The sequence below is a fragment of the Mastomys coucha genome, unplaced genomic scaffold (genome assembly GCF_008632895.1).
Source record: "Mastomys coucha isolate ucsf_1 unplaced genomic scaffold, UCSF_Mcou_1 pScaffold6, whole genome shotgun sequence".
NCBI lineage: Eukaryota > Metazoa > Chordata > Mammalia > Rodentia > Muridae > Mastomys > Mastomys coucha.
The window spans coordinates 91973777-92000004 of record NW_022196912.1 but is presented as its reverse complement, the minus strand read 5'-3'; the positions used below and the strand labels follow the sequence as shown (position 1 = coordinate 92000004).

Below are 26228 nucleotides of genomic sequence, written 5' to 3'. Positions count from 1 at the left end.
TTTACTTGCACCTACGAGAGGTTTTGTAAAACATTCAAGCCCAGCAAGGACAGTTCTCTCGGACAAATAATAAAAGCAAGATTCTTGAGATGAAGGACACCCCGGCGAAGTCAGTCCTTTAACACCTTAAACCCAGATACAGAGGGTCCGCGTGGGCAACTCGACCGCGCCCCCTGGTCAGCCGCTGCGTGATTCCTTCCCGGGAGGGTTACGCCCCAGGGCGCAAGTGGAGCGACTCAAGCATTAAACAAGACAATGTAAAAGCAGTCTAGCCAAGAAGAGACAGTGTTATTTTGGCAGCCAGTTTCTCCCCCCCAGCCTCCACCCAATCCCTTGGGCCGGGCGCCCAGAGCTCGGAATTGTGGCCGGCTCCAGGAGCCCAGCTCCCTCCACGTGTCCTGTCTTCCCAGCAGCCCCTCCGCCGCCAGGGGAGGAAAATCTCCTGACAACTCGCGGTCTGTGGACTACATCTCCCGGGAGGCACCGCGCCACTTCTCGCAGCCAACACCCGAGGCGCAGGCGCCCTGCGCTCTGTCAACAAGCGGGTCGGGCAAAGCCCGTGTGCGGTTCCTGATGGGATTTGTAGTTTCTCTGGCTCTCTCCTACTCGCCCATCAGACGCTCGAGGACTACAAGTCTCAGCTACCCCGGCGCCGTGAGCCCGGTCACGTGTTAGGGAGCCGATCGGGCGTGCGTGCCGCCGTTGATCCGGTGCTGCAGTGAGGTGGTTGTCGCCCGTGTTGTGTGTGTGTGTGAGTGTGTGTGAGTGAGTGAGCGAGTGAGTGAGTGAGTGTGTGCGTGGGGGCACTCGGCTTGTTGTTGTCGGTGACTTCCCCCTTCCCTCCACCCCTCCCCTCCCCGGCTGCCGCTGCAGTGGCCGCTCCCTGGGCCGTAGGAAATGAGCGATAACGATGACATCGAGGTGGAGAGCGACGTGAGTCCCGGGGCTTCTTCCTTTCCGTTCGGGTTGTCAGGCAGGGACAGCGGCCAGGGCTCTCAGCCGGGAGACGGCGGGAGGGGGGCCTGGTCGCCGCCGCCTCCGTCCTCTTCCCCCGGGGCCGGGACCGCCTGCGTCGCGCTCCAGGCTCGCTCCCCTCCAGTCCTGTCCGGAGAGGCCTCCTGGGATTGAAGGTGGGAGCAGACACGCGGCCTCTGGGACCCCCACATTCTCCCGTGGAGGAGGGTGTCGAGGCCTCCCTCTCCACTCTGCCCGGCTGGGGATCCCATTATCCGTCCGGATCCTGGGCAAGGAGACCAGCGCTCAGCTCTCGCTCCTTGGGTCCATGAGCTCCCTCCTCCCGTGACCGGTTGATCCTGGGGGTGAAGGGGCTGGGAGTGCTCTGACGCCCGAGAGGGACCGGGGGAGAGCAGACAGTGCTCCGGTTCCCCCTTGTCCGGTTCGGATCCTAGAAGGAGGGGCAGCGCCTGGGACCCCCCACTAGGCTACGGGATCTCGCTGGAGAGAGTGGAAGGGGAAAGAGGGAGGGAGGGGTGTCAGACTGACTCCCCACCCGCTGCTTCCTCCGCCGCCGGCATTTTCTTTCTTATTATTGAATTCGAAGTGTGAAAATAACTTCTATATTTTCTATTTTTTTCTCTCTCTCTTATTCCAGGAAGAGCAACCGAGGTTTCAATCTGCGGTACGTCTCCTACTCTCCATTTCATTTTCATTTCCGTTCAGTTTTGGTTCTTTTTGGAGTCAGAGAAAAAGAGATCGTTCTATTCCTTTTAATATTCTTGTAAACTCCTCTTAACCGCTAAGGTGAGGTGGAGTCTCTTGGGGTTGGAGGAGGGGGGCGTTGCAAATCCTCACGATTCTTGATTCTCAGGTGATAGATTCTAGGGAGTAGGTAGGTTAGTAGCCTGTGCTGTGAACTGAGTTGTTCTATAGTGTTCAGTGAAGGATGCAGCGGAGGTTTGTGAGAAACGGAAGGGCGTTCTGAAGTGAATGGTAGTGTTATTTCAGAGCAAACTGGTCAGGGTTTACTTAGGAGCAGGTAAACTTTAAGCAGTATCTCCACAGTTGTTGCAAGCACATGTAATAATTGTCTTTAGCCAAAGTCATGAGACTGCTGCAGACCCCTGGAATCTAGAAAAGCATGGTATTCCCCCCTCCAAAAAAAAACAATGGAAAAGAGAGGCACCAGAAGTTAGATATTGAAAGTGGCACAGCTTTTTGTGGTCTTGACTTTCCATTTGAGAAGAAAAAAAAAATGTTGAAAAGTGGCACTGTTAGAGACAGCTTTGCTGGAAGGTGGTGGGTGCAGCCGTAGAGTGTTATCAGTGACTTTTTAGGGTTTTGATATTAATGTGGTTTTTGTAGGTGTTTCTGGCTTTGGGTTGACCCCATGTTCTCTTGTCTTTGGAGTCTGAGACTTAGGAGTAAATGGGGATAGATTAGGGAGAGAGAAGAAAGACAAATGTAAGATTTGATGGTTGGAAATGGTAAGGAAAGAGAGTACTTGTGCGGACCAGATAATGAGATAGTCCAGGACGGAGGGAAGAGTCAGGGACTGGCGCACTAAAGTACCTGTGAGAACCAGGTAATGAGATGGTCCAGGATGGAGGGAAGAGTCAAGGACTGGCGCACTAAAGGATGTACACCCTTCTACCAAGTCAGTAGCTACCTACCTCCGCTGCTTGCTACCTGATAGTGAGCTCAGTGTTGCCGGGTCTTTTTTTTCCTCCGAACTGAGCCATATCCCTGGAGCTTCTGGCCTTATGAGAAATGTTAAAACACTAGAGACACAGATTCTTGCTTGTTGGGTCTGTTCATGTGTGTTTCACTTTTGACTGTGCTGGGAGTTGAACCCTAAGCATGCCATGCAACCCCTCTGCCACGGAGCTACAACCTCAGCCTACTTAATTGATTTTTTTTTAATTACATTTATTTAACACGTGTGTGTGTGTGTGTGTGTGTGTGTGTGTGTGTGTGTGTGGTCACGTGTATGTCATGGCTCATAAGTGAAGGTCATAAGAACAACTTGGGGGAGTCAGTTCTCTCTTTCCAAAACATGGGTCTAGGAATTGAATTTAGGTTCATCAGGTTTGACCACAATGCCTTTTCCCACTGAGCTATCTCTTTAGCTTCTAGTTATCTGATTTTTAAATGATATGTGAAACAGTAGTTTAGGAACTTGTAAAGAGTTTGCAGAATGCAAGTAGACTTGATTGTTCAGACCCGTAAACTCAGTTACTCAGGAGGCTGAGGTAGGAAGATCAAACATTCAAGCCTGCTTCTGCAATTTACTGAGACCCTGCCTTAACATTCAAAACCAGCACCACACAGAGTCCAGGGTTGTGACCCAATATGTAAGGCCAGGGCTTCTGAGGCTTTGGCAGAAGGGTTGCCCTGAATTTTAAGCCAACCTGGGATATAGAATGAGTTCCAGCCTGGACACAGCATGGGATTCTGTCTCAAACAAACAAGAACTCTCTGCTCTAGTCTCTTCCTAGGGAACAACAGGTTTGCAGGATGCTACATTGATAGCTCTGGTGTGGAACCTTCCAATCAAGGGTGAAAACAGGTTCTTCAGTTGTATCTGCTCATCACTAGATCATCAGAAATTGTACAGATTGCCTGAACGCTAAGAAAAACTTTATTTATTGAGAACTGATTGATTATGAATGCAGTTATCTCAGGGGTTTGGTTTGGTTGTTTTGTTTTGTTTTGTTTTGTCGAGACAGGGTCTCTCTGTATAGCCCTGGCTGTCCTGGAACTCACTCTGTAGACCAGGCTGCCCTTGAACTCAGAAATCTGCCTGCCTCTGCTTCCCAAGTGCTGGGATTAAAGGCATGAGACACCACTGCTCGGCTTATCTCTGAGTTCTTAAAGATTGTTCTGAGATCCTCACTGAAGATAATGTTTTATTTCTTAATGAAGCGTTACACATACTTCCACAGAAAGTCAAATTCCTTTTTTGTTTTGTTTTTCAGCTATTATTATCTCTTTTTTTTCTTTTGAGAGAGAGAGGGAAAGAGTCTAAGCTGTCTTGGAACTCACAGAGATCAGTCTACTTCAGGTTCCCCGGATTAAATGGGATTTAATCAGCTGGAATTAAATGTGTGCACCACCCTGCCTGGGTACTATTAGTCTTAATAGTATAGACTTGGTTGTTTTCTTTTGAACCTGTTCTACCAAAACAACAACAGCAAAGCAACTTCTTTCCCCCCTCCAAGTCTCAAGTTTTAAGATCTGCTGCGGGGCTTGATGGGGGTTAGAGGGCAAGGGTTGGGATGGCTTGTTTTGAAGACTCAGCCTTGAGCTGGAATTAGGTTTGCCTTTCAGTGAGATGTTTTCTTACTTTATGATAAGCAGTTCTTGTAGGCTTTCTACTTTTGAAAGCATCCACTTGAGTGGTAGTGTAAATTAGTTTATTCAGTGCTTCCACTCCCGTGAGGCTGGTCTTACTTTGTCTAGGTGTTTTGACTTTGTGCTGTTGTTAAGTTACTTAGGAATTTTTTCCTTTCACTTTGGGATATAGACAATGAAATTTTTGTTATTGCTGGAGGTTGAACCTTTGAGACACTTTGTTTTGATTTAGTATGCTTACTTATTGAGATTTTTCTGGTACAAGTTTATCATAGCATAGCATGTACATTAGAGACAGTGCATCATACAACTGTCACAGATGGGCTGGGGACATGTATTCCTTCCTTTATCCTTGTGAATATATCCATTTGCTTACTGAAATTTAGTATAAATAATGCATTTTTTTTCTAAAATGTGGGAAGCTATTAGGTTTTATCTTTGGAAAACCATTTTTAAAATGTGGACTCTGAACAACCAGATGTTTAGGACTGCAGAAAAACTTTGAAGAAGTTATTTGGAACCCAAATGTGTAGCTCACACTTGTAATCCCAGCACTCAGGATAACTGAGACAGGAGGATTACCATGAGTTCGAACTGAGCGGTAGAGTCTCTCTCTCTCTCTCTCCCTCCCTCCCCCCATTCTTGTGCGCACACACACACACACACACACACACACACGTTATTTGGAAAACGTTCTGTGGGTCCTAACATGAGAAGGTGATCATAGTTTCTACAATTCCATACAGTATCTTACTTGTGAAGAGTGCAGGCCATTCTGATCAGTATGGAGGGAGGCTAACGGAAAGTGAAACTGATCTGCCGAGCGAGAGCTGCACACGGAAGCAGTCTCCAGTGAGCAGCAAACTGTTAGAGGAAGTCACCCTAAACACTAGTTACTAAACTTAATGGCAGAATTTCACTAGTACTTTGGGGAGGGGCGGAGTAAATTGTATTTTTAATGTAAGTTTCTGAGGCAGTTCTTTATGTAAGAGGTCCCTTTTGCTTTATTTCTGTTGGGATAATTTCTCTGGGAAAGAGTGAAAGTGTATGTGAAATATAGGATTCCTGAGTTGGTCAAGAAACCTGAGGCCTTTGTCCATACACTGTCCTTCGGCATCTGCCGAATTCAACATGTTGCAGTTCCTATACTGGCTGGAGGTTTAAAATAGGTTGGCACTGTTCCACTTCTCATCCTTTCTGGTTTACAGCATTTTTAACTCCTCAGTTTTTTGCTTCTCTGGAGATTGAAGTGTTTGGGAGGAAGGCAGTTTGACCGCTTTGGAGGTTCGAGTTCAGGGACTTGTGAGTCTGGGATCAGCTCTGTGACAGAAGTGTTGCAAGTTATATAGTCCTTGTTTCTGCTCAGTGCTTGGCTTTTCTCCCTGCGTGTGCTGTGAAGAGAAAAGATGGTGCCTAGTTTTTAAGAGTTGTGTTGCTTTTTCAAAAGACTGATAGGATAAAAGAGTTGCTCTAGGAACCCTGTCTGATCATTTTTGGGGACAAGGGAGGGTTATGACAGGGTTTTGCTATGTCGCCTGGCTTCCCGCCTGCAGGGATTCTCCTCCCTCAGCCTCCTGTGGAGCTTACAGGTGTGTGTTGTCAGGCCTGACTTCAGTGTCCTAACCAAGAAGTTCTTCCTCTTCTTAAACAGCTAGTGTAATGGCACGTGTGGGTTGTAGTGTTCCCAAGTTCTTTTAGACGCCAAAAGATGGTAGAAACCTCAAAAGCAAATATATTGACAGAAATGTGTATCAGCCATAGACTTCACACAGAAGAGCTAGGAAACTGGAGTTAATATCTGCCTGCTAAAGATGCTAGTGAGTTTATCTCATCTCAGGTGCCAGTTGTTTCATGTTGCAATTTTTGTGTTGAGTACTTTTGAGTTGCTTAGAAATTGTTTATTTTATCTAATTCACCAAATAGAAGTAATAAGTATATTGCATGAGAATTCGGAACCTTTGTATTCAGCATTCTTAGTGTTTCAGTGAGACTAGCTGGATAATCCTGTGACTCTCTTCTAAAGAGACACCTTTAAATTTCTGAAACTAAGTACTAAATAGCCACTAAGGACAGCACATATTCCCTCCACATTGGCACTGAGAAGATTCTCCCTATGTGGTAGAACAGTTAGGTGCCAGACAGCTTGCAAGAAATGGCATTCTGGAAAAACCTTATACATCCTTTACAGTAAGGCACTTCTTTCTCCATGCTAGGTCTTGCAGGAAATTGGGTTGCTGATTGGTGAGGTGCATGAATGAAGATGCATTTTCTGTGCAATAAGTTAGAAGGAAATACTCTTGAGAGAGTTCCTCAATTCTGAGCACATCTCCTTAGCTTCCATGCCCTGTCACGTTAGCGACTAAGCTTCCTTTAGCACCAAGATACACATGCTTGTTAGTGTGAGAGTGGACAAATTATAGGTGACACGTTTGCTTCTGTCTGCCAGCGTGGAAAGGTTTGGTGGAACTACAACTGAGACTGAGTAAAAGCTTTGGCGTAGACATCAAAGCTGGAAGCAATTTGGTACTGTAGTTCCTGGTGAGCAGCTGTGGTCCACTCTCTGGTATCACAAAGCCCCTAGTACTTCTCTTAGTCTGGGACATGCTGATGAAGAAGGGCTTTCTGACAGAAACTGCAGTTCCTGTGTTAAAGAGCAAGCAGTGTCCAGCATCTGCTCCTGAGGATGTATAGGGGAGCCATTTGGGAACCTGTGACCTCTATGATCTATTCCAAAAGGATACCACCGGTCCCAGTGTTGGTGTGACCAGACACTTTTCAGTATAGGCAAGAGAGTGTATACTCATCTGAGTTGTGTTGTTCCACTGCCGTTAATCGCTATGCTGCTTTAAAAAGACAGTTCACGGGAGGACCTCCAGCACCTTAAGCTGAGAGTTTTACCTGGTTTTTCTTTCCTCAATTCTGAAAGCTTGGCCTTTTGGGAAAGAGCTGTCAGCAAGAGAAGATGGCTAACACAGCAGTATAGTAGCCTTCCCATTGGCCCATCACACAAAGCTAGGGGGTATCAGCCTTGAAATTCTTTCCTGAGAACTCTCAGCCTTGTGTGAAGGTTGTGTCAGGTTTTCCTAGGCTCTGTAAGCACTTGAAATGGCACTTAATTCAGAGGTGCCTGGAATTAAGCATGTGAGTTCGGCATGTTTTTCACGTGTGCTTGCAAATGAGGCCTAGGGAAGGAGAAAAACAAATACATCCTTGTGGCTGTCTCTGTTTAGGCATAACAGCTGAGGGGTAGAAATGGCAGGAGAGCTTGGTCTAAGATTCCCCCGTTCTGCGAGTTAAATTGGGTCTGGAACCACCACAGAAATTCCATCCACTGCTTGGAGAACAACAGTCCCCAGCCCAGGCTTTCTACCAGGCAGTGGCCTGCCGCCTTTCCTAGCCAAGCCAACTTCTAACTTGGCTGGCTCCCCAGATGAGAAGCCGAGATTTCTGCTCATGGTCTACAGCCAAGTTCACTACAGTCTTCCAACCAAGCGACTTGTTGTCCGTTTGAGTCCTTTCAGTGCTCAGCAAATGGAGGGGGTGGTGCATCTTGTGGGGATGATTTTGTTGTTTGGCTAAACTTAGTTCCTTGCTTGCAGCACAGGCCCACAGGAAACCGAGTCCAACTTAGTTCTAACTGCTTGGGATTTTCAGGGTTCTCCCAGAAAGAAAACAGACAATTAGGATTTTATTTGTATTAACAGGAGGGATTGTGGGTAACTGGGGTCACTGCTTCCGTGCACAGCTCTTAAGCTGGGAGGAGGGCCAGGAGCCAGGGTGGTTTAGTAGACCGGAGGATCTTGGGCTACTGCTGAAGACCCATCGATTTGCATGTAAATAAACCATCTTGGAAATTAGAGTAAGCACCAGAAGGCTAGTCCATGCCAAATGTTGGTCCTAGCCCTTGGGCTCCTCAGGTATGGATTGTGACAGGCCAGTTTACCTCAAGCTGTCTCACACTGCCATGGAGGGTGGCAGTAGTTATCTTGCCCAGTGTTGTATAATATCCTCTAACCTCAAGAACCTGGTTTTCCAAGCTTAATTTCCCTGTCAGATTCCTCATTCTATTTTCCATATAACTAGTTGAGAAAATATTTTGCTTTACAGCAAACTGAGGATTAAGAAGGGTTAACTTTACAAGTCCTGCAGGACAGTGGCTGTGATGGGGATTTGGATCTGATTAACAACCATAGATGAGGCACTTGAGGGATCAGGAGGAAAGTGCAGACCTCAGGGAGTCAGACATAGTAGAAGAATTTCAAATCCTTTCCTTCTCATGGCTCTTGTCTGATTTCTGTCTGATGATCTTTTTTAATACAAGGATTCTTTGGAAGCAGGATTACACCAAGTTTACCTTGTTCCTGCATTTTCAAAATTCCTGGCACTCCTGACTTAATGGCCAGGTCATTCTAATGCATAGGTAGGTTCTTTAGGCTAGTGGACAGGGTAAATTCTCAGGAGAGTGTGGCTCTAATGCCTGAAGTGTAGGTGTGGTGAAGTTCTTGCTGAAGTAGGTCCTTGTGTTCTGACGGAGATGGAAGCTCCTTCACAGTGCTCCTCAGCACGGAGCCCTGCTCTCTCACCCTTCCTCATTGGTTGGCAGTCCTGGCCCTCGACAGCTGGGCAGAAAAGGTTAAAGGCTGGTTAGGGTATTTAGAAAACTGCCAAGTGGGCCTGCCCTGCTGCGAGTGCCTGAGGGAATTTACCAAGAGCATGTAGGTGTCAGGAGGTCTGCCACCCAAGGACTGTCCTTTCTGGCTCAGTCTGTGTGAGAGGAAACACGGCTGTCAGCTCTGCCATAATGACCTCAGGTGCAGCTGTGTTTTCTAGAGCTTTGGGGCTCTCTTGTATGACTTGCTAAGAGGATATGCTAGTGACCTTTATCAGGAGGGTGTCAGAGCAGAGCCTCAGGATGATGGGTTTCCTGTGGCCAGAAGCACCCCCTTCCTCAAGTCTCACAGTAGACGTAACCACTGGAGCTTTCCTTAGTTATGTTCCAGCCACAGACTGGCAACTGCTCCATCATGTACGTTTTGGGGACACTTACTGGAGAGTCACACTTTGTCCCCTGAATAACTTTGATTTTACTTGTGCATGAGCTGGATTCATCGTGCTACTTTGGATGTTCCTGTTGCAAGCCTTGCTCACCCCTTTCTCCCCTTTAACAGAGCCTAATTCTGGAGACTCCTTCCTAACTGCCCACCTCACTCTACAAATTTTCCCAGTCCACTTGCCAGGGACAGCGCTGACTGCACACACTTCCAGGCTTTACCACATCTACCTGTAAAAGAAGTGCGTTCCTGACATGCTCTTTCTTCATTCTCCTAGGCTGACAAGCGGGCTCATCATAATGCACTGGAACGAAAACGTAGGGACCACATCAAAGACAGTTTTCACAGTTTGCGGGACTCAGTCCCATCACTCCAAGGAGAGAAGGTGAGTTTGACAAAGCCAGTTGGCCCGCCAGCAGCTTGGAACTTACCAGGGCATCCCTTCTGTAAAGAGACACCACAGTCAGGTGGCATGGTCTCTTTCTTTTTTCATTTTTCTTTTTTTTTTTTATTCTCTGGAAGATCTCCACACATCTCAATTGTTCTTGATTATCTTTAGCAAAAACAGTGTCAGTTCTAACAGAGCTGTTTTCAAGACATCCCTTTCAAAATTGGAGATACAGTAATTTACTACTTTTTTATTTGGTAGTGCTGGGGATTGAACCCAGGGCCTTATACATGCTAGGCAAATAAATTAGTCATATATGATATTACTATAACTATATACTATACTATATAACATGGTCCATAATTAGTTTGGGATCACTAAAGATTCCCCGGGCCAGCAACACCCTAAGCCTCTGTGGGAATTTCTCTTGTGCAGTTCAGCATTAGTACTTAGTGTAAATGAACACTTTCAAGCAGGTCTGTGAACCTGCCTGGGCACCAGTGATTTCCAGTTCTGATAGCTACTCTTCCCAACATACGTAAAGAGGATTGTAAGCTGTGGATCAAAAAGTTGAGACATGTTCATATGAAAGAGAAGTAAACCAATCGTTCGCATCCTTCCTAGTGGCCTTTTGAAAGTTGTAGTTTCCCTGGAGAGGTAGGAGCCAGCTGTTCCTAGCTTCAAAAACCAAAAACTTTGAGCAGAAGCCTATGGCTTAGGATCGCTCCTAAGAAAAACAGACAAAATATTTGTTTGCATAATTAGTTCCCCCCTTGACACAGTGTGACAACAGGCTGCTTTTTGTAGCCCCCTTGGTCAATTTGTTTGAAAGAGCCTCACTGTATAGTCAGACTGGCCTGAACTTGGGACTCAGCCAATCTTGCCTGTTAGCATTACACCTAGCTTAAGAAACACTATTTAATAAACACAGTGTTTACTCTAGGTATACTTTAGATGGCTTTACTGCTTTGGTTCTGTGGTAAGGGTCCTGAATTTGCTTTGTTATCCAAGATTTAGTTTTTCATGTTTATAAAAATTTAAAAAGCTATGCTTTCTTTTTGTCTATAATGTGGCCTTCTGTGTGGTTGAAGTATCGAATAAGTCTAAGCTTACAGGAAAACACGAATAGGCCATGTGAATGCCGTATTACAAAACCAGAGTTTGCTGTGGGTTAAGCCCACTTAGTATATACTTGATTTAATGGCCTTGAACCAAGGTACTTACCGGAATAACAGCATTCCTGAGTATAACACTGAGCACCACAGGAAATTTTTATGACTGAGAGACGCACCCTTTGTGCAAAAGATTTATCTCTGATGCATGCCTGACCTGTTGACACTTGGTGCTTATTCCTTATGCTACAATGTCAGTTAGCATCACTTGGCGAGCTTCTGGGCTAGAGCTGCCTTCATCTAAACCTCACATGGATTGAGACATACTGAGGATGTGCTTCTCAAAGGGTGGACTGTGACCCACCTACTTCCAGTACCACATGAACTCCTGGGAGTAAGCCTGGAGCGGTGCACCTGCAGCAGTCAGTCAGGCGCATCTGAGAAGTTCTGAAGAGTGGAAGCAGTAAAGGCATAGCTCATGAGCCTCAGCTGCCTCTCTTCCTCACTTGGCCTGTTTTACCTTGTCAGTCCTTACAGTCTTAGTATACTAAGTCCTTTTCTTTGAGGAAGTTGAAGTTTGACTTTAGTAGCTTACAAATGAGATGAGTAGTTTGTCATTCGTGGTCCTTTCACTTACTCCATTCAGCAAACATTCATGCAGGGTCTGCATATACCAGCCACTGTTCTTAGCAAGAATGAATAGATGTTTTATTTTAGCAAGGAAATAATAGAAATTAAGTAATCACTAAAAATATGAATACTGGCTAGGCATGGTGACCTTTAATCACAGCAATTGGAAGATCAGAGGCAGGTGGATCTTTTTAGTTTGAGGCCAGTCTGGACTACATATTAAGTTCCTGAATAGCCAGGGTTCTGTGTGTCCTCAAGTGTGTGTGTACACACTATGGCGAAAATTAAAGTGGAAGGATTGGTGGAATTTTAATTGGAACAGACAGATCTCATTGGCAAGATGGCTGGCAGATTTCATGGAAGTGAAGAATTATCTGTCTGGTGCTGGGCATTTGAGGCAGGAGGAAGGCCAGACTGGGTAAGGAGTGGGTGAGAGAATGACACCAGGCTCTTTGTTGTAATTTCTTGTGTTTGCATGTTTGTTGAGATGGGGTTTTGCATCTCTGGCTGACCTGGAACACACTGCATAGTTACGGCTGACCTTGAACCCCTCATCTTCTGCCTCTACTTAAGTGCTAGGGCTTGGCTTAGTCTTTTTTTTTTTTTTTTTTTTTTTTAAATTCGGGAAAGAGAACCAGATTTAATGAGCCAGTCAGCAGAGCCCTAACCTGCCAGTTTCAAGCTGCCGTTCTTCCTTCAGAGGCCTTCCTGTCCTGCTTGGTCTTGACTTTGGCTGCACGCAGTCCCTGCGTCTGTGAAGGGCAGGACTTTTCATTATTCTTCCATCTGCCAACAGGCTCACAGGTGCGGGGAGGCCCAAGTTCAGGATCCTTTTTCAGTCTCTCAGACTGACTTCTCACCAAATGTCACAATCTTCTGAAAATGTCGTATTGGAACCAGAGGAAATTGACTCATTCTTGATTTGAATTGCAATGGTTAATGTTGTGACATGTAAGTGGTCATGAAATGAACGTTCCATGTGAGTTTTGGAGAGCTCAGCTCAGATTGTTGAAGGAAAGCCTTTGATCTGAGTCTCTTTTGATGTCCGCACCCTCATGTGCCAAGTGACTCTACAGTTAACATTTCGATTATGTGATATGTGTCCAAGCCTTTTTTAAGATTTTTGTTTATTTGTTAGGTTTGATTTCTTGAGATAAAGTTTCATTTGGTGGCTCTCAAACCGGCTTGAATTCACAGTAATCTTCCTATTTTAGGTTTCCAGATATTCACTTGAAAAAGTGAAGCCTCTTTGGGTTTTTGTTTTTGTTTTTTGTTTTTTGTTTTTGGTTGTTTCTGTTTGTGTATGTGTGTGTGTGTTTTTGTTTTTGTTTTGTTCTCCTGGGGTGGGGGAGTTCTGGTTTTTGAGACAGGGTCTTACTATGTAGTCCTGGCTCACTTATATAAGCCAGGCTGGCTTCAAACTCAAGAGAGATCTGCTTGCGTCTGCTTCCCAAGTGCTGGGACTAAAGGCACTTGCCACCAAGCCTGGCTTTGTATGTGTGCGTGTGTCTTTAAATATACAAAGAGTTTCTTCATGAGCATCATATTACATTTTACTTTGTTCTTATTTATTTTTGATACGGGGTCTCAATATGTAACCCTGGCGTCCTGGAACTCACTATATAACTCAGGCTGGCCTTGAAATCACTAAGATCCTCCTGTCTCTGCTTTTTTCTTTTTTTTTCTAAAATATAGAGGAAAAATTCATATTGATTCAGTTGGATCCTAACCAAGATATCTGGGGAAAGAAAACGGTCTTTTTAAAATGTAGTGTGGAATTTTGTATAGCATGATTAGAATTCATAATTCTGCTTAAGCCTCAAGTGCTTAGACTGCAGTCCTGTGCCACTGTCTCACAAGGAGAAACATTTTATTTAGTTGTTTGTTTGTTTATTTACTTTTGAGAGAGGGTCTTATAACTGAGGCTTGCAACCCCCTAGGTAGTCTTTGTTGACATAGAATTTAAAGTGATCTTCCTGCCTTGGCTTCCTAAATGCTGGAGTGACATGACATGTGTCACCACATCTGGCAAGAAAGAAAACTTGAAATTAAGATGCAAACTCCATTTATTCCTTGTTTCTTGTATTTGTATGATAAAATAAGCATCATAAAGAATGCCTTTCTTCCCTAACTCCTATAATCCTAGCACTTGAGAGTTTGAAGGAGGATAGCTATAAACTTGGGGTGCTGCCCTTACAGGGTTCAATTCCCATCATCCACATGGTGACTCACAACCTCCTATAGCTCTAGTTCCAAGAGACTGACCCCTTGTGAAAATAGTTTTCTTTAAAAAGAAAGACAGACAAACAGAAAAGGCCAGTAATCTAGGAGTGGTACTGAACACCTGTAATCCCAGTACTTAAGAGACAGAGGCAGGAGGACCAAAAGTTGAGAGTCATTGTCAACAACAGTGAGTTAGGCCAGCCTGGGCTGTGTAAGGTCCTGTCTCAAATGCAACCTTTTTTTTTTTTTTTTTTGAGGTGCTTACTGTCATTGGGCAATCATTGTTACTGCTCCTACTCTTATCAGAAATGAGGGGCCTGCTCAAGGTCATGACCCAGTCTGAAGCAGAACAGGACTTAGAACGGGGACAGCTGGGTTCCACATTTCTACAGTACTGGATGATAAGCAGTCTGAGGGTATTTTAAAGAAATCCAGCCTGTATTTCTGCAGGCAGACATCACTGAAAGGCTGAGGCAGGCAGATTGCCACAGGTCTGAAGCCTACCTAGGCTACCAGCGGCCTCTCTCAAGGAAACCAAGTCCCCCTCTGCTCATGCTAGCAACCGTACTTAATGCAGTAGGGTTCACAAAAAGGACAAAATGAAAAGATGTGAAAGTAGAGGGGGACATTACTGGGAAGAAGAGGGGTTCAGTGGAAGGGGTGGGGAGGGTAATGTGGGAAATATGCTCAAAGTTCATTATATATGTCTGAAATTACAACAAAGGAAATCTAGCTTAAGTGCTTAAGTCTTGTCATTTCCTGGGAGCTTTCTTGAGATAGCTCCATTAATCTTAGCAATGTGAAAATACTCGTCTAAAGTGGTTTATTCAGGGTACACCAGAATGCAGAGTTGAGAGTCACTTCAAGTCTATGGATTTTTTTCTGACTTCACATCTCTCTACTCAGCTCTAGAAAGTGGCTCATTCCAGTCAGTGGTCACTCAGATTTGTCATCAGTCCTGGAGTGGGGAGTGGACCTTCATACTCTGTTGTTTTAAGGTGTTGTCTTCTCTTATAGTTTTTGGTTTTCTCTTGTAGTTTTTCAGTTGAAGGTGTATTTTTGAAGACTGTTGTCTGTGCTGTGTCACCATGAGAACCCCCAAGTCAGGGAACCTGTCGCCCAGGCCCAGTGGAGGAGTTCTGTGTCTGTTGTGGTTGTAGTATCTAGGAGATGCCTCTTTAGGGTAGGTGCCCTGAAGCCCAGCAGCTCATCCTAGCCACACTGGGCTGTTGGCGGGTTGTCTTTGAAATGGAATATAAACCGTAGCTCTGTCCATTTCACCTCATCCATTACCCAAATTCCAGTTTGGGTTAGTGTCGGCTTCTGTTAAGTTCCTTATCAATTGTTTCTGTGTCTTACCTCTAAGGTCTTCTCATGGACCAGGCTGGTAAGAACTCCGCATTGCTTGCCTGCTTTTCTCTTCTTTACATCTCTTACATGCGGAAGCTATATTCACTTAATCTGTTTGTCCAGAAATGCCATTGTCAACTTCTCTGAGGTCCTCCTCCAGGTCAGACTCTAGCCTCAGGAGCCAGATAATGTCTGACTCTAGGGCTTGTCAAAGCATTATCTCTACCTGCATTCCACCCTGCCAGCCTCCACTTCCTGTCCTCTCTTGTCCTTAAACACTCTTGTTCCTTTAATTCCAGTGGCTCCGTAGGCTCTCCTCTATCTAGAGTAGTTACCAGGCCTGGCCCTGCTCAGCTTTCAAAGTCAGGTGGGATCTATTGTTTCTTTTTTTTTAAAAGATTTATTTATTTGTTATATGTAAGTACACTGTAGCTGTCTTCAGACACACCAGAAGAGGGTGTCAGATCTCATTAAGGATGGTTGTGAGCCACCATGTGGTTGCTGGGATTTGAACTCGGGACCTTTGGAAGAGCAGTCATTGCTCTTAACCTCTGAGCCATCTCTCCAGCCCGGGATCTGTGTTTCTAAGCTTAATTCTATAACTAAAGGTGGTAATTCTTGAGGAACATCCCAGTCCTTACAGAACCAGGGTGGGACTTTCCCTTGGGAGGACCAGGGGACTTATTACCATTCTCGTTTCCTGAGATTGAGAATGGTAGAGACTGACCTAGATCTTCCCTTTAGCATTATTTTTTCTTTTTTGTCTTTGGACAAAATTGTAAAAACTTTAGAAAAATGGGAATTAAAAAACAGGTCTGCATCTTTCTCTAAGAAAGCTACAGCTTCCCTTTGTCCTAAGATTCTTTGATAGTCACTGTCTGGTAAACATTTAATATGAACCATACCTATATCTAAGTAGAGCTTAATATAAGTACAGTTGGCCTTTATAGACAGTACTACTAAAACTGACCAGTGCGGTCTGGAATGGGCCCAGTCGGTAGAGCAGCAGTGTGAGCTTGGGGTGCCGAGCTGGATCCCAGGAGCCGTGTACAGCCATAGTAGTAACGCAGGTCTGTGATCTTTGCACTCTGACTGGAGATGAGAGGCAAAAACAGAATCTATAGACAGAGGCCGTGAATATGAGGGTGGAGGGCAGGCAAAGGAGAGGTTGAGAGTGGGGGACAATGTGTTATATTTTAATTGTTGAAAATAAAATTTAAAAATTTAAAGCAATGAACTAAAATATACAATTTCTGTATTCAAAATTATTTAATACTATTTTTTGTTTGCACTGTACTTTTTTATTTTTTTTAAAGATTTATTTATTATTACATGTAAGTACACTATAGCTGTCTTCAGACACACCAGAAGAGGGCATCATATCTCATTATGGATGGTTGTGAGCCACCATGTGGTTGCTGGGATTTGAACTCAGGACCTTCGGAAGAGCAGTCAGCACTCTTAACCGCTGAGCCATCTCTCCAGCCCCCTTTTTCTAGAGAAAAAGGTGTGGCAGGGTGTTGTGTTGTTTTGTTTTGATTTTGAGGCAGGGTCTCAGTCAAGCTGTCTTCAAACTATGCTGTATAGCTAAGATTAGACTTGAACTCCTGATCTTGCTGCCTCCAACCTCCATATGCTGGGATTACAGGTATGTCCCACCATTATTTATTTACTTTACTAAGAATTAAAAATTTTACGTGCACTCACACACTTGTGGTTACTGCAGTTCAGATCAATTGTGTGTGAGCTGTGTAGCTAATATGGGATCACACCAAGTAGTGTAGTAAACTTTACTCCCTCTGTTGCCCTTTAGTTTAATGTGACTGAAATGGTTGCCACCTTAAAGTAAATGTCAGACTTGTCTCATTTTTTTTTTCCACTATAAGCTGTTTTTTAAATTTTCAACCCAGAGGCTATAGATGTGGCTCCATGTTAGCTTACCTAACATGCCTGACATTCTGGGTTCCATCCCCAGCACTGTATAAGCAGGTGTGATGGTGCATACCTGTAGTCCCAGCACTTGGGGATGAAGTTCAGGGTCAGCCTGATTTAATGTGTTTGAGGCTATCCTGGGCTACAAGAGAATCCCCACTCCTAATGCATAGACTTGATAACGTCTAAGAAGCAAGGACCTCTGTTGCTCTGTCCTGGTCTCTAGGTGCACTTGCAGTGGGTAAAGTGTTAATTGTTTGCTTCATTTATAGACCTTAGTTTTCCCCAAATGATGTATCATTCATAGTTAACCATTGGAATGTTTCTGTTGACCAGTTTGTGGTTTGTACATGTCTTGCATTTTATAACTAAAGTAGTGATGAACAGTGTGATGTGTTTGGCCATTCCATATATAGAGTATCTCTCAGGAGCTATATAAAGGGGACTAGCCACTGGCTGTGCTCTGTGTTGCAAAGATACTCTGGGAAGATGGTTTTCATCTCATTCTCTCTTTGTGCTTTCTGGAGTCTTTCCCTAGAGTTTGACTGTCTCTCAATTTCAACATCACTGGGCTTTAGAGGAAGATTAACTCAGTAGGCAAGAAACTAATAATTGCTTTAGAATTTTATTCATTACCTTTGAAGGTAAATGCTTTTGCACATGTTGTTACTCAGTAGATTTGTGTCCTCTTGAGGGAGCTGTGCTGTACTGGTTCTTCATGGGCCGTTTGATGGGAAGTGCCATGTGCCACACCCTCTAAGGGTCCCAACAGCACAACTAGCGCTTAGGGTTTGAAAATAATCTTTGACCCTTAACCCCAAGCCTTGCAGGGCTTGTCATCTCTGGCGCACTTCCGTCAGCCAGGTCTGCCAAGAACCCAGAAGCATGAAGCCTTCAAGACTTCATGCTTCTGTCGCCTCCCTTGCTACCACTGATGGGTTTTATTTTAGAGTCAACTACTTTAGAGGACACTGACATTTGTTGTGCACCGTTGCAAATTTTCATTTCCAGAAAGTGGCTTATTCAACAGAAATGTAGACTAGATTTGCCTGCCCTCTCCCCCACCTAAGGTTCTTCAAGACAGGGTCTTACTTTGTAAACCAGTCTGGCCTTGAGCTCACCATTCTTCTTCCTCAGCCTACCAAATATTGGCAATATAGCAAATGTAGTGGCCCACCTTCCCCCACACGCATCTGACGAGAATGGGGATGAGTGTAGCTGCTGGGCTTTAGGCCCTCTAGGAAGAGCAGAGGTGCTCCTCCTGATGTTAATGATCTGGGCCTACTATGGTCTATCTTGTCTCTTACCTCTATTGTCTAAACCAATTTGGCTTTTTATACAAAACAGGTAAAGTGTGGTAAGATAGAGAAGTAGAGATGTGGGGCTTTTGCTCTATGTTGTGTTGGGCAGCAGGAGGTATACAGAAGAAGATAGTGTGTTTGGGCGTTGGTTCTCACCCACTGAGTTCCACCCACTGTGCCATCTCACTGGCCCTGTCTGGACTGCTGAGAACCACCTCTTAAATGGGACTTACTAGCCTTGCCATGGCTGTGTTGATGAACTCAGGAATCCCTGGGCCTTACGATTGTAGTTAGAATCAGCTTCTTTTGAAGCCTTAGAGTCCTCGTGTGAAGTTTTGCCAAGACACATGGATAGGTTGCTGTTCTTAGAGAAAGGAGTTTACCTCTAGAAACGATGGACCTTCCCTCAGGCTACCTGCTGGCAAACCTGGAGTCTTCTCCATTGTACTTTGTGGGTTTTTCCCCCTGTCAAGGTTTCTAAGAGGCAGGGAAGCAGCAGCACTGTGGGAGCTGACCCTCCAGGCTCTGCTCATCCAGCATTTCTTCTCTGCTAGGAGCCTGGTTAGGTCTCACCTGTGGAAACTATGTTCTCTGATGTTATTACTATTACAAGCTCGTTGTGGTTGTTACTGTTTGATTGATTTTGTGTCTCACTTTTTAACCAAAAAGACTAGTCATCAGCCATTGCTTTTCAGCCCAGGCCTGTGCCTGTGTGGAACTGGCTCACCATTGGGCCTTGACTCTACTTTAAGGAAACCACCTTCACTGGGGTTGTCCTTGAAGGCAGATCAGTGGTTCTCCCAAGTCCTGTCCTCATCTTTGGTTTTTTTCTCCATGGTAACTCTTGTCTCTGCAATTCTCTTGACCTTTTAAAATGCTACAATTGCCTCTGTTCCTAAAATATGAGTGTATCTGAGACTTGTATCTAAGTCAAATTCTGACTATTGCCTACAAGTTAATTAATGGCTGATAAGACAGAGCTTTGTGCATCAGTCTCCCACACAGAAGGTTATGCGGAGTGCCTGGCCCCCAGACTCTGTGAGCTGTTGTTGTTTCTGTTCACTGGCTATTCTTACTTCTGTGTATAAACATTGGTTTGCAAGAACTGTTAAGGCTGTTCAACATTTACCTGTGGCTCTCCATGCTGCTATGTATATGTATAGCATAGCTAACCTTTTTAGTCCCTGCAGCCACAAACTGTAGGACAGCCCTGTCCAACCTGTTCAGAAGAATCATGTTCTACTCAGAAAGGTAGAATTAGTGCTTTCTAAACATTAAAAACTGAACAGGAAAAAAAAAATCACGCATTTGCTTACTAAGCCATGGTTGATCGGCAGACACATTGACTTACCAAGTTTCATGTGGTCACAGGACTCACGTGAACATTCTCAGTTGACTCAGCTGACTGAGAGCCTTTTCAGAAAACAGAAACTGAAAACTCAGAGCCGTTCCATAGTCCATGCCATAAATCCCAGGACCTTTATTTATCGTACAAGTACTATGAACTCATAAAGGCCGGGAAGGGCCCTCCACACACCATACAGTTGTGGCTGCTTATGTAGTCTTGTGGTTTGAAGTGATGAGAGGCATTGATTGCAGAGAAATCTGGCATTTTCTGACTTTAACCTTTTGTTTCTTTTCCCTGGACTGGATGGAAATATCATATTTTGTGGCATTCTGTGTGTGTGTGTGTGTGTGTGTGTGTGTGTGTGTGTGTTTTAACTTTTTAGACTTCTTGAGTATATTGATTTCAGGACAAAATAAAGTAAACCTGACCATTTTTTGGAATTGTTGGTTGGCTGGGGCAGCCTGCCCATGTGACCAAGGCCACTTCTGCTTTTAGCTGGGGCTAGAGGAAGGGCTGTATTGTTTAGCCTTAGGGATGCTTTGAACACTGGGTTTAAAAGTTAGCTGACTGCAGTGGTGCACACCTATGATCCCAGCACTCAGGAGGCAGAAGCAGTTTGAAGCTAGCTCTGGTCTATAGAGTGAGTTCCAGGACAGCCAGGGCTACACAGTAGTAAGACCCCATCTCACCACTTCTTTAAATTAAAAACAAAAACAGACTGGTGTTCTTTGAGGACCTCCTATTCCCAAAGCACTGCTCTGAGCCTTTATAGTTCCTGAAAACTGAAAACTACTGTGAGTGAAACTGCCATCACCTAAAGGTCCGTCCGTGGTCACCCTTCTGGCTTGCCGGCTTGCCTCTCACTCCATCTCTGGGTACTGCTTTGTGGTTTCAGTTGTAAATACCTGAAAGAGAGACTGGAGCGCAGGCCTGCTCAGCAGCATCAGCACTGGCCATCTGCAAACATTCTCAGTTTTTAGATTCTGCTTGTCCCAGATGCACATGCGTGGTTAAGTACTAAGGCTGCTTTCTGGGAACTGTTAGAAAATACCTTTAAAATAGGCAAATTTAAAAAGAGATTGTACACTTATTTTTAATCCCAGCACTTGGACTGAATCAGGAAGATCACAGTTTCAAAGTAGATCTGGTCTCAGTGAGTGAAACTGAGGTATAAATGTGCACAGGGATTTGTCAGTGATGGAGAGGGTAGAGGACTTGTAATCAGTAGAGCAGCTGTGGGCAGGGATGTCTACAGTACAAATGGAGAATACAACTCCGTCATCTTTTTTTTTTAATACTTATTTATTTATTTAATGTATGTGAGTATATTGTTGCTGTTTTCAGACACCAGAAGAGGGCATCAGATCCCAGTACAGATGGTTGTGAGCCACCATGTGGTTGCTGGGAATTGAACTCAGGACCTCTGGAAGAGCAGTCAGTACTCTTAACCACTGAGCCATCTCTCCAGTACACAACTCCATCTGCTGAAACTCCACCCTGCCACCTGCCATTCTCTGCTCAGCAGCTCCTTTGACGTTTCTATCAAAGGGACAAGGCATTTTTATCAGTCCCTACTAATTATGGACTCCCTCCCCATTTTGCCAATTGTGCCCTCAGAAGGCTCTTTGAAGAAATGGAAACCATTGAGGTGTCTGTCCATTGCTGGGACTCCTCACTGCACTTACACAGGCTGGCTATCCAGCTGAAGAAACACATCCCCTTGCCCACCTCATGCTCTTGTGCTGCTCTGCCCTTGGTCTGACACTGCAAATTTACTGCTTCACATGGGCCATCAGCACTGTACAGCACTAAGGCCAGTGTCTGCTACACAGTGGGTGGTGACTCCCAGAAACTGCCTGTGGCTTGTCTGCATAGAGATAATACTTATCTTCTCACTAGACAGTAAATAAGCTTATGGGCAAAGAAGCTGTGACTAATACATTTTGTTTCCCCACACTGTATGCCTTTTATATATAACTCTTACCAGATAAAATGATTGATTGAATATGAACGATCTCCTCTTGAGCAGATCACCTTGAGGGTACTATAAGAGGAAAGCCTGGAAATTGTTATGTTTCCAAAACTGGTAAAAGTTGAGGCCTTGTACACCTCACTTTGTCTATCCTAAGGTCTGTAAATTGGTCATTAGGATTTTTTTTTTAGTATGAGTAAATTGAGATTTGCTAGTTTGAATACTGGTGTGTTCTTTGCCTTCACCTCACTGTTTTCTGGTTGTTTTGGAGCACTGGGCTGAAAAGCAAAGTTGTCAAAAATGACCTTTTTGAGGGCAGGTATCCTAGACTTCAGGGCTTCTCTGCTACCCTGCCTTGAGCTTATGTGTGTATACCAGTTGATGCCCCTGGCTCTAACTCTGGCAATATATGTAGCCTGATAGGAATCTTACAAGTGTGATTGTAGGGGCACAGTAAACAGTAACCTGTTGCTACTTTGTTGACTTATTTATTAACTTGGTCCCCTGGTGAGCCAGGCCACACGGCCTGCTATAATTGTAGAGGTGTGGCTGTTTCCTGGGATGTCTCAATTACATGTCCTTCCTGTGTTGACATCAAGTACTTACAGCTTTCATGCTAATCTCTTTAGACAGGAGGCAAAAATGGTGATACAACCGGAGTGTTGTTCAGTTGAGCCTCCTTACCAATAGTCTGAAGGTTTGGTGAGGTCTTAAGACCATGATGGAAAAAAATGTACCCATTTTCATTCCAAGCCAGGTCTACCTCAGCCCTTGATCTTGTCATCCTGAACCAGGATGTAGCCAGGCCCTAGCAGAGTCTATGTGGCCTGAGCTTTTCTGTCATTATCTCAGATGCAGTTGAGCTGTGTCTAGTATACACAAATCCCTGGGTTTAGTCCAGAGTACCATATACAACTGGGAGTAGTTAGCTCATTACTTGGAAGCTGGAGTGGCATATTCAGCTACATAATGAGTTCAAGACCAGCCTGTCTCGGGTATCGGCAAGCTGAAGACTTTAAAGCAAACTAAAGAGCCAGAGGGTTTAGAGTGTAGCTCATGGCTGTAGTCCCAATACTTGGGAGGCCTGCTTGCTTGGCCTTAAAACCGTTTCAAACAAATAAAAAACTATAAGAAAAAGATCCAGAGGGGGAATGAGAGAAGTACAAGTTCAAGAGTTAGGTAGACTCTAAGCACAGGCCATCCACAGACTAGCTGGTGGTTTTAAATAAATCAGTGTGGCTCTCTGATACCTGGGTTCCTAGTAGAGCTCCTGAGACTCCATGTAGGTAAGTTCTGTGAGTTGCTTGGCATTTTGGGATAAAGGCCATAGTTAGCCTTTACTTTTTCCTTAACCTTTTCCATCATGGCCACCCTCCTGTTTCCAGCCTTTCTTTCCGTCATGCTGTTTCCAGAGAAGGGCATGGTTCCCCTGCTATGCAGACTTGGTCTTTATTTTGTTCTGTATTTTGTTTTGTTTTTTCCTCATATCACAACAGGCATCCCGGGCCCAAATCCTAGACAAAGCAACAGAGTATATCCAGTATATGCGAAGGAAAAACCATACGCACCAGCAAGACATTGATGACCTCAAGCGGCAGAATGCTCTTCTGGAGCAACAAGGTGAGCAGCCAAGCTCATGGGGCAACTGGCCCTGCTGTGCCCCGGCCAGGCTGGGGCTTTTACACCTTGGCCTTCCGTCAGAGCTAGAGGACCATGCCTCAGAAGCATCCTCAGCCTGGCTCCACAGGCCTTGAAGTTGAGTGTTAGAGTCATCCTGAGGAAGGACCAGACCCTCCAGTGAGGAGATGGAGGAGCTAGGGTATTGAACATCCAAAGGCTTGTATCTTTTCTGGCCTGATCTCTCCCTTTCTCGGGGCTCAGGTTCTTTGCCTACAGCGAGGGTCACACCTGGTGTCAGGTATCTGAACAGAGCTTTGAGGTCTTGCAGGAGAATGTGCCATGTAAGTACCAGTCTCCAGGAGTTCAGGGACAGTGAGCCCTCCCCATTGTCATAGTATTCCAATCAGGGCAGCCTATGGGCCAGGCCCCTGCTGTTCTCCAATGCTCACACCCGCCTTTTCCTACAACCACAGGGGAAAGCGAGAGCTGATCAAGTTCTTTGTTCCTGGGGAATTCACTTCTCTTCCTCCCTCATGGAAGATGCAAGTAAAAGGAAATGCAAGTAACCACCTGGGTTAGAACATCTCACATAAAATAACATGAAGGGTTGATCCTCCAGGCTCAAGCTGAGCTGAACCAAGGGATGGGCAGCGGGCGGCGGCAGCGGGTTGGATAATGGGCTAAGCAGCCTGCATGTAGGGGTGTCTGTTGAAAGGCCCAGGTATTTTGTGTGTGTTGGTGACTTGCTTCCAAGTGTCCAGCTTGTCATTCCAAGTGGATTTTGTTCATGAGAGCCAACCAAAAGTTTTCTTTGACCCAATCTATTGTGTCATCTTTTCCTGCTATCATTGGGCCTTCATAACTTCATGGAGCCTAGCATTGCTAGGCTAGCTTCTTCTCTGTCCTTGCATTGCTCAGTCCAACAGGGAACTCTTGCTCTGGTCTCTATGCTGGGTCCATGGCAGGACGGTGTCTCATCGCAAGCCTTCTCTTCAGGGTGGTATGGCTGTGGCTGGCCATGTCTGCTGGGCCCCCAAGCCCATCAGAGAAGGGGGAAACGGAAGTGTGCAGGTGGAGCAGCCACCAGAAGGGAATGACTTCTGAGCCACCCTGTGCCTTGGGGGCCAGCAAGCAAACCCTTAGGAAGAACAGGCTGGACCCTGAGTCTGAGACTTGGTTGCTCCGGATCTCCAGAAGGTGGTAACATGCTCCCTTGGTTGCCTTTTAGTCCGTGCACTGGAGAAGGCAAGATCAAGTGCCCAACTGCAGACCAACTACCCCTCCTCAGACAACAGCCTCTACACCAACGCCAAGGGCGGCACCATCTCTGCCTTCGATGGGGGTTCAGACTCCAGCTCAGAGTCCGAGCCTGAAGAGCCCCAAAGCAGGAAGAAACTCCGGATGGAGGCCAGCTAAGCCATGTGGGGCAGGCCAGCAATAAAACTGTCGACTCTCCCGTCGCATCCTCCTTCAGTTCATCATTAGAACCCTCAGAACCATTGAGAAGACTCTTTATTTTTCCTTTTCTCTTTATTAATTGTTATTTTTGCATAGAAGCTCTTGGACATCAGCTCTCATCCCCTTCCCTGTGTCCACTATTTTTAAATGTATTCCCTTCAGGGGTTCCTGTCCCCACCAGAGATTTTAAACCAAAATACCCTAACTTGGCAGCTCTTTCTGTGGAGGACAGACGGCCGGCCAGACCTCTAAGTACACGGTGTCCTGCCCACCCTACCAGCTCCTCCAGCCCTCAGAGCATGTGCCTGGAGGCCGCCTGCTCTGCTAGGCTCTCCTCCCAGATCCCCTTACCTCTGTTTGGTGGACTTTGTGAATCTCTGAACTGCTCTACTTTGACAAGAAGACCAGATTGGAGGAATCAGAACTACCCCTCTCCTTTGTAAGGATTATTTTTTGGAAAAGCTGTCTCTCCTGTTGAAAGACCAGATTCTTGAAAAAGTTTGTGTGGTAGGAAAGGAAAGCAGGGACAGATTTGCAGCACCCTTGGCACGGCAGTCACTCTTCAGCTGTTGAAGCCTGCAGACCTTCCAGAAGGCCCCGGGACGCTGGTATGTATGTATAGGAGGCGGCAGCGGCGGCAGCGGCAGTGGCAGTGAAATGAATGGCTCTCGGGAGTGGGGTGGCTGTGTGGGTGGGGCTGTGTGGGAGGGAGGGAGGGAGTTCTAGGTGGGGTAGAGGTTTTGTATTAAGGGCCAGTGATGATGTTTTGATATTTATTTCCTGCTACTGAAATTTGAATCTGAATGAAATGCCCCTATTTCCGATGATGTCGATATTGTGAAGCGACAGATTCATAAAGTAATGATCAAATCTTCATTTCTTTCTGTGTGTATTTCTAAAAAAGAGAGCCAACTATTTTGTATGTAAATACCAAGAGCGACTTACCTGGTACTAAACCCACAGCCCAGTCCAGCCTCCTGTCCTACTTCTTTCCTCCTGTCCTGGAACTTGTCGCCACTGTGTGATCCAGCCCTGGCTCTGGCTGTGGTCAGCAGATCCCAGTGAAGGGTTTCTCGTCTTTAGGCTTCGTTTCTTTGTCTTTTTCCTACTCTGTTGCTGGCATTTGCTGATTTCTAGTGTATACTTTGTAGTCTGAGTCGGTGTTTGATTCCATTCCATGGAAATAAAAAGTATGTTGTACATACTGCCCAAGAATTGTCTTGCAAGTTAAGGCTTCCCCCTTTACTATAAGAATATAAATAAAAACTTATTTTATCCTTGTTGGTAGTGGTGTCTTCTTACCCCTGCAGTGGCCAAGATAGTTGAGGGAAGATCCTTTTGGAAGCTACTGGGCCTCTGGAAGCTTGAAAGAGGAGCAGAGATCTCTTACTGGAGCCTACAGAGCCAGGAGCAGCTGTAGGCAGACCTGTTTCTCCTCCCATGGCTCTCGGCCTGAAAGAGTGGTTAAGTGAGTGACAGAAAGCACCTTTGAGGCTTGCAGTGGGAGATCTGTGGCAGCAGTTCCTGCTAAA

General features: G+C 45.3%; 1 protein-coding gene across 5 annotated transcripts; it reads left to right on the top strand.

Annotated features, from left to right (window-relative positions):
* The first annotated feature begins 655 nt into the window (after positions 1–655).
* Positions 656–25977, top strand: Max (MYC associated factor X). Of its 5 annotated transcripts, XR_004114188.1 has the most exons (6): positions 656–933; positions 1613–1639; positions 9640–9747; positions 23115–23238; positions 23712–23796; positions 24467–24569. XR_004114188.1 is itself a non-coding variant. In XM_031356038.1 (5 exons), exons 1-5 carry the CDS (start codon positions 898–900, stop codon positions 23726–23728), a joined length of 312 nt encoding a protein of 103 aa, XP_031211898.1. In that variant the 5' UTR covers positions 656–897; the 3' UTR covers positions 23729–24058. The 5 variants fall into 5 exon arrangements, 4 of the variants coding, with proteins under 4 accessions (XP_031211898.1, XP_031211896.1, XP_031211897.1 ...); XM_031356038.1 differs by lacking the exon at positions 24467–24569 and having other exon boundaries at positions 23712–24058; XM_031356036.1 differs by lacking the exon at positions 23712–23796 and having other exon boundaries at positions 660–933; positions 24467–25977.
* Positions 25978–26228: the final 251 nt, after the last annotated feature.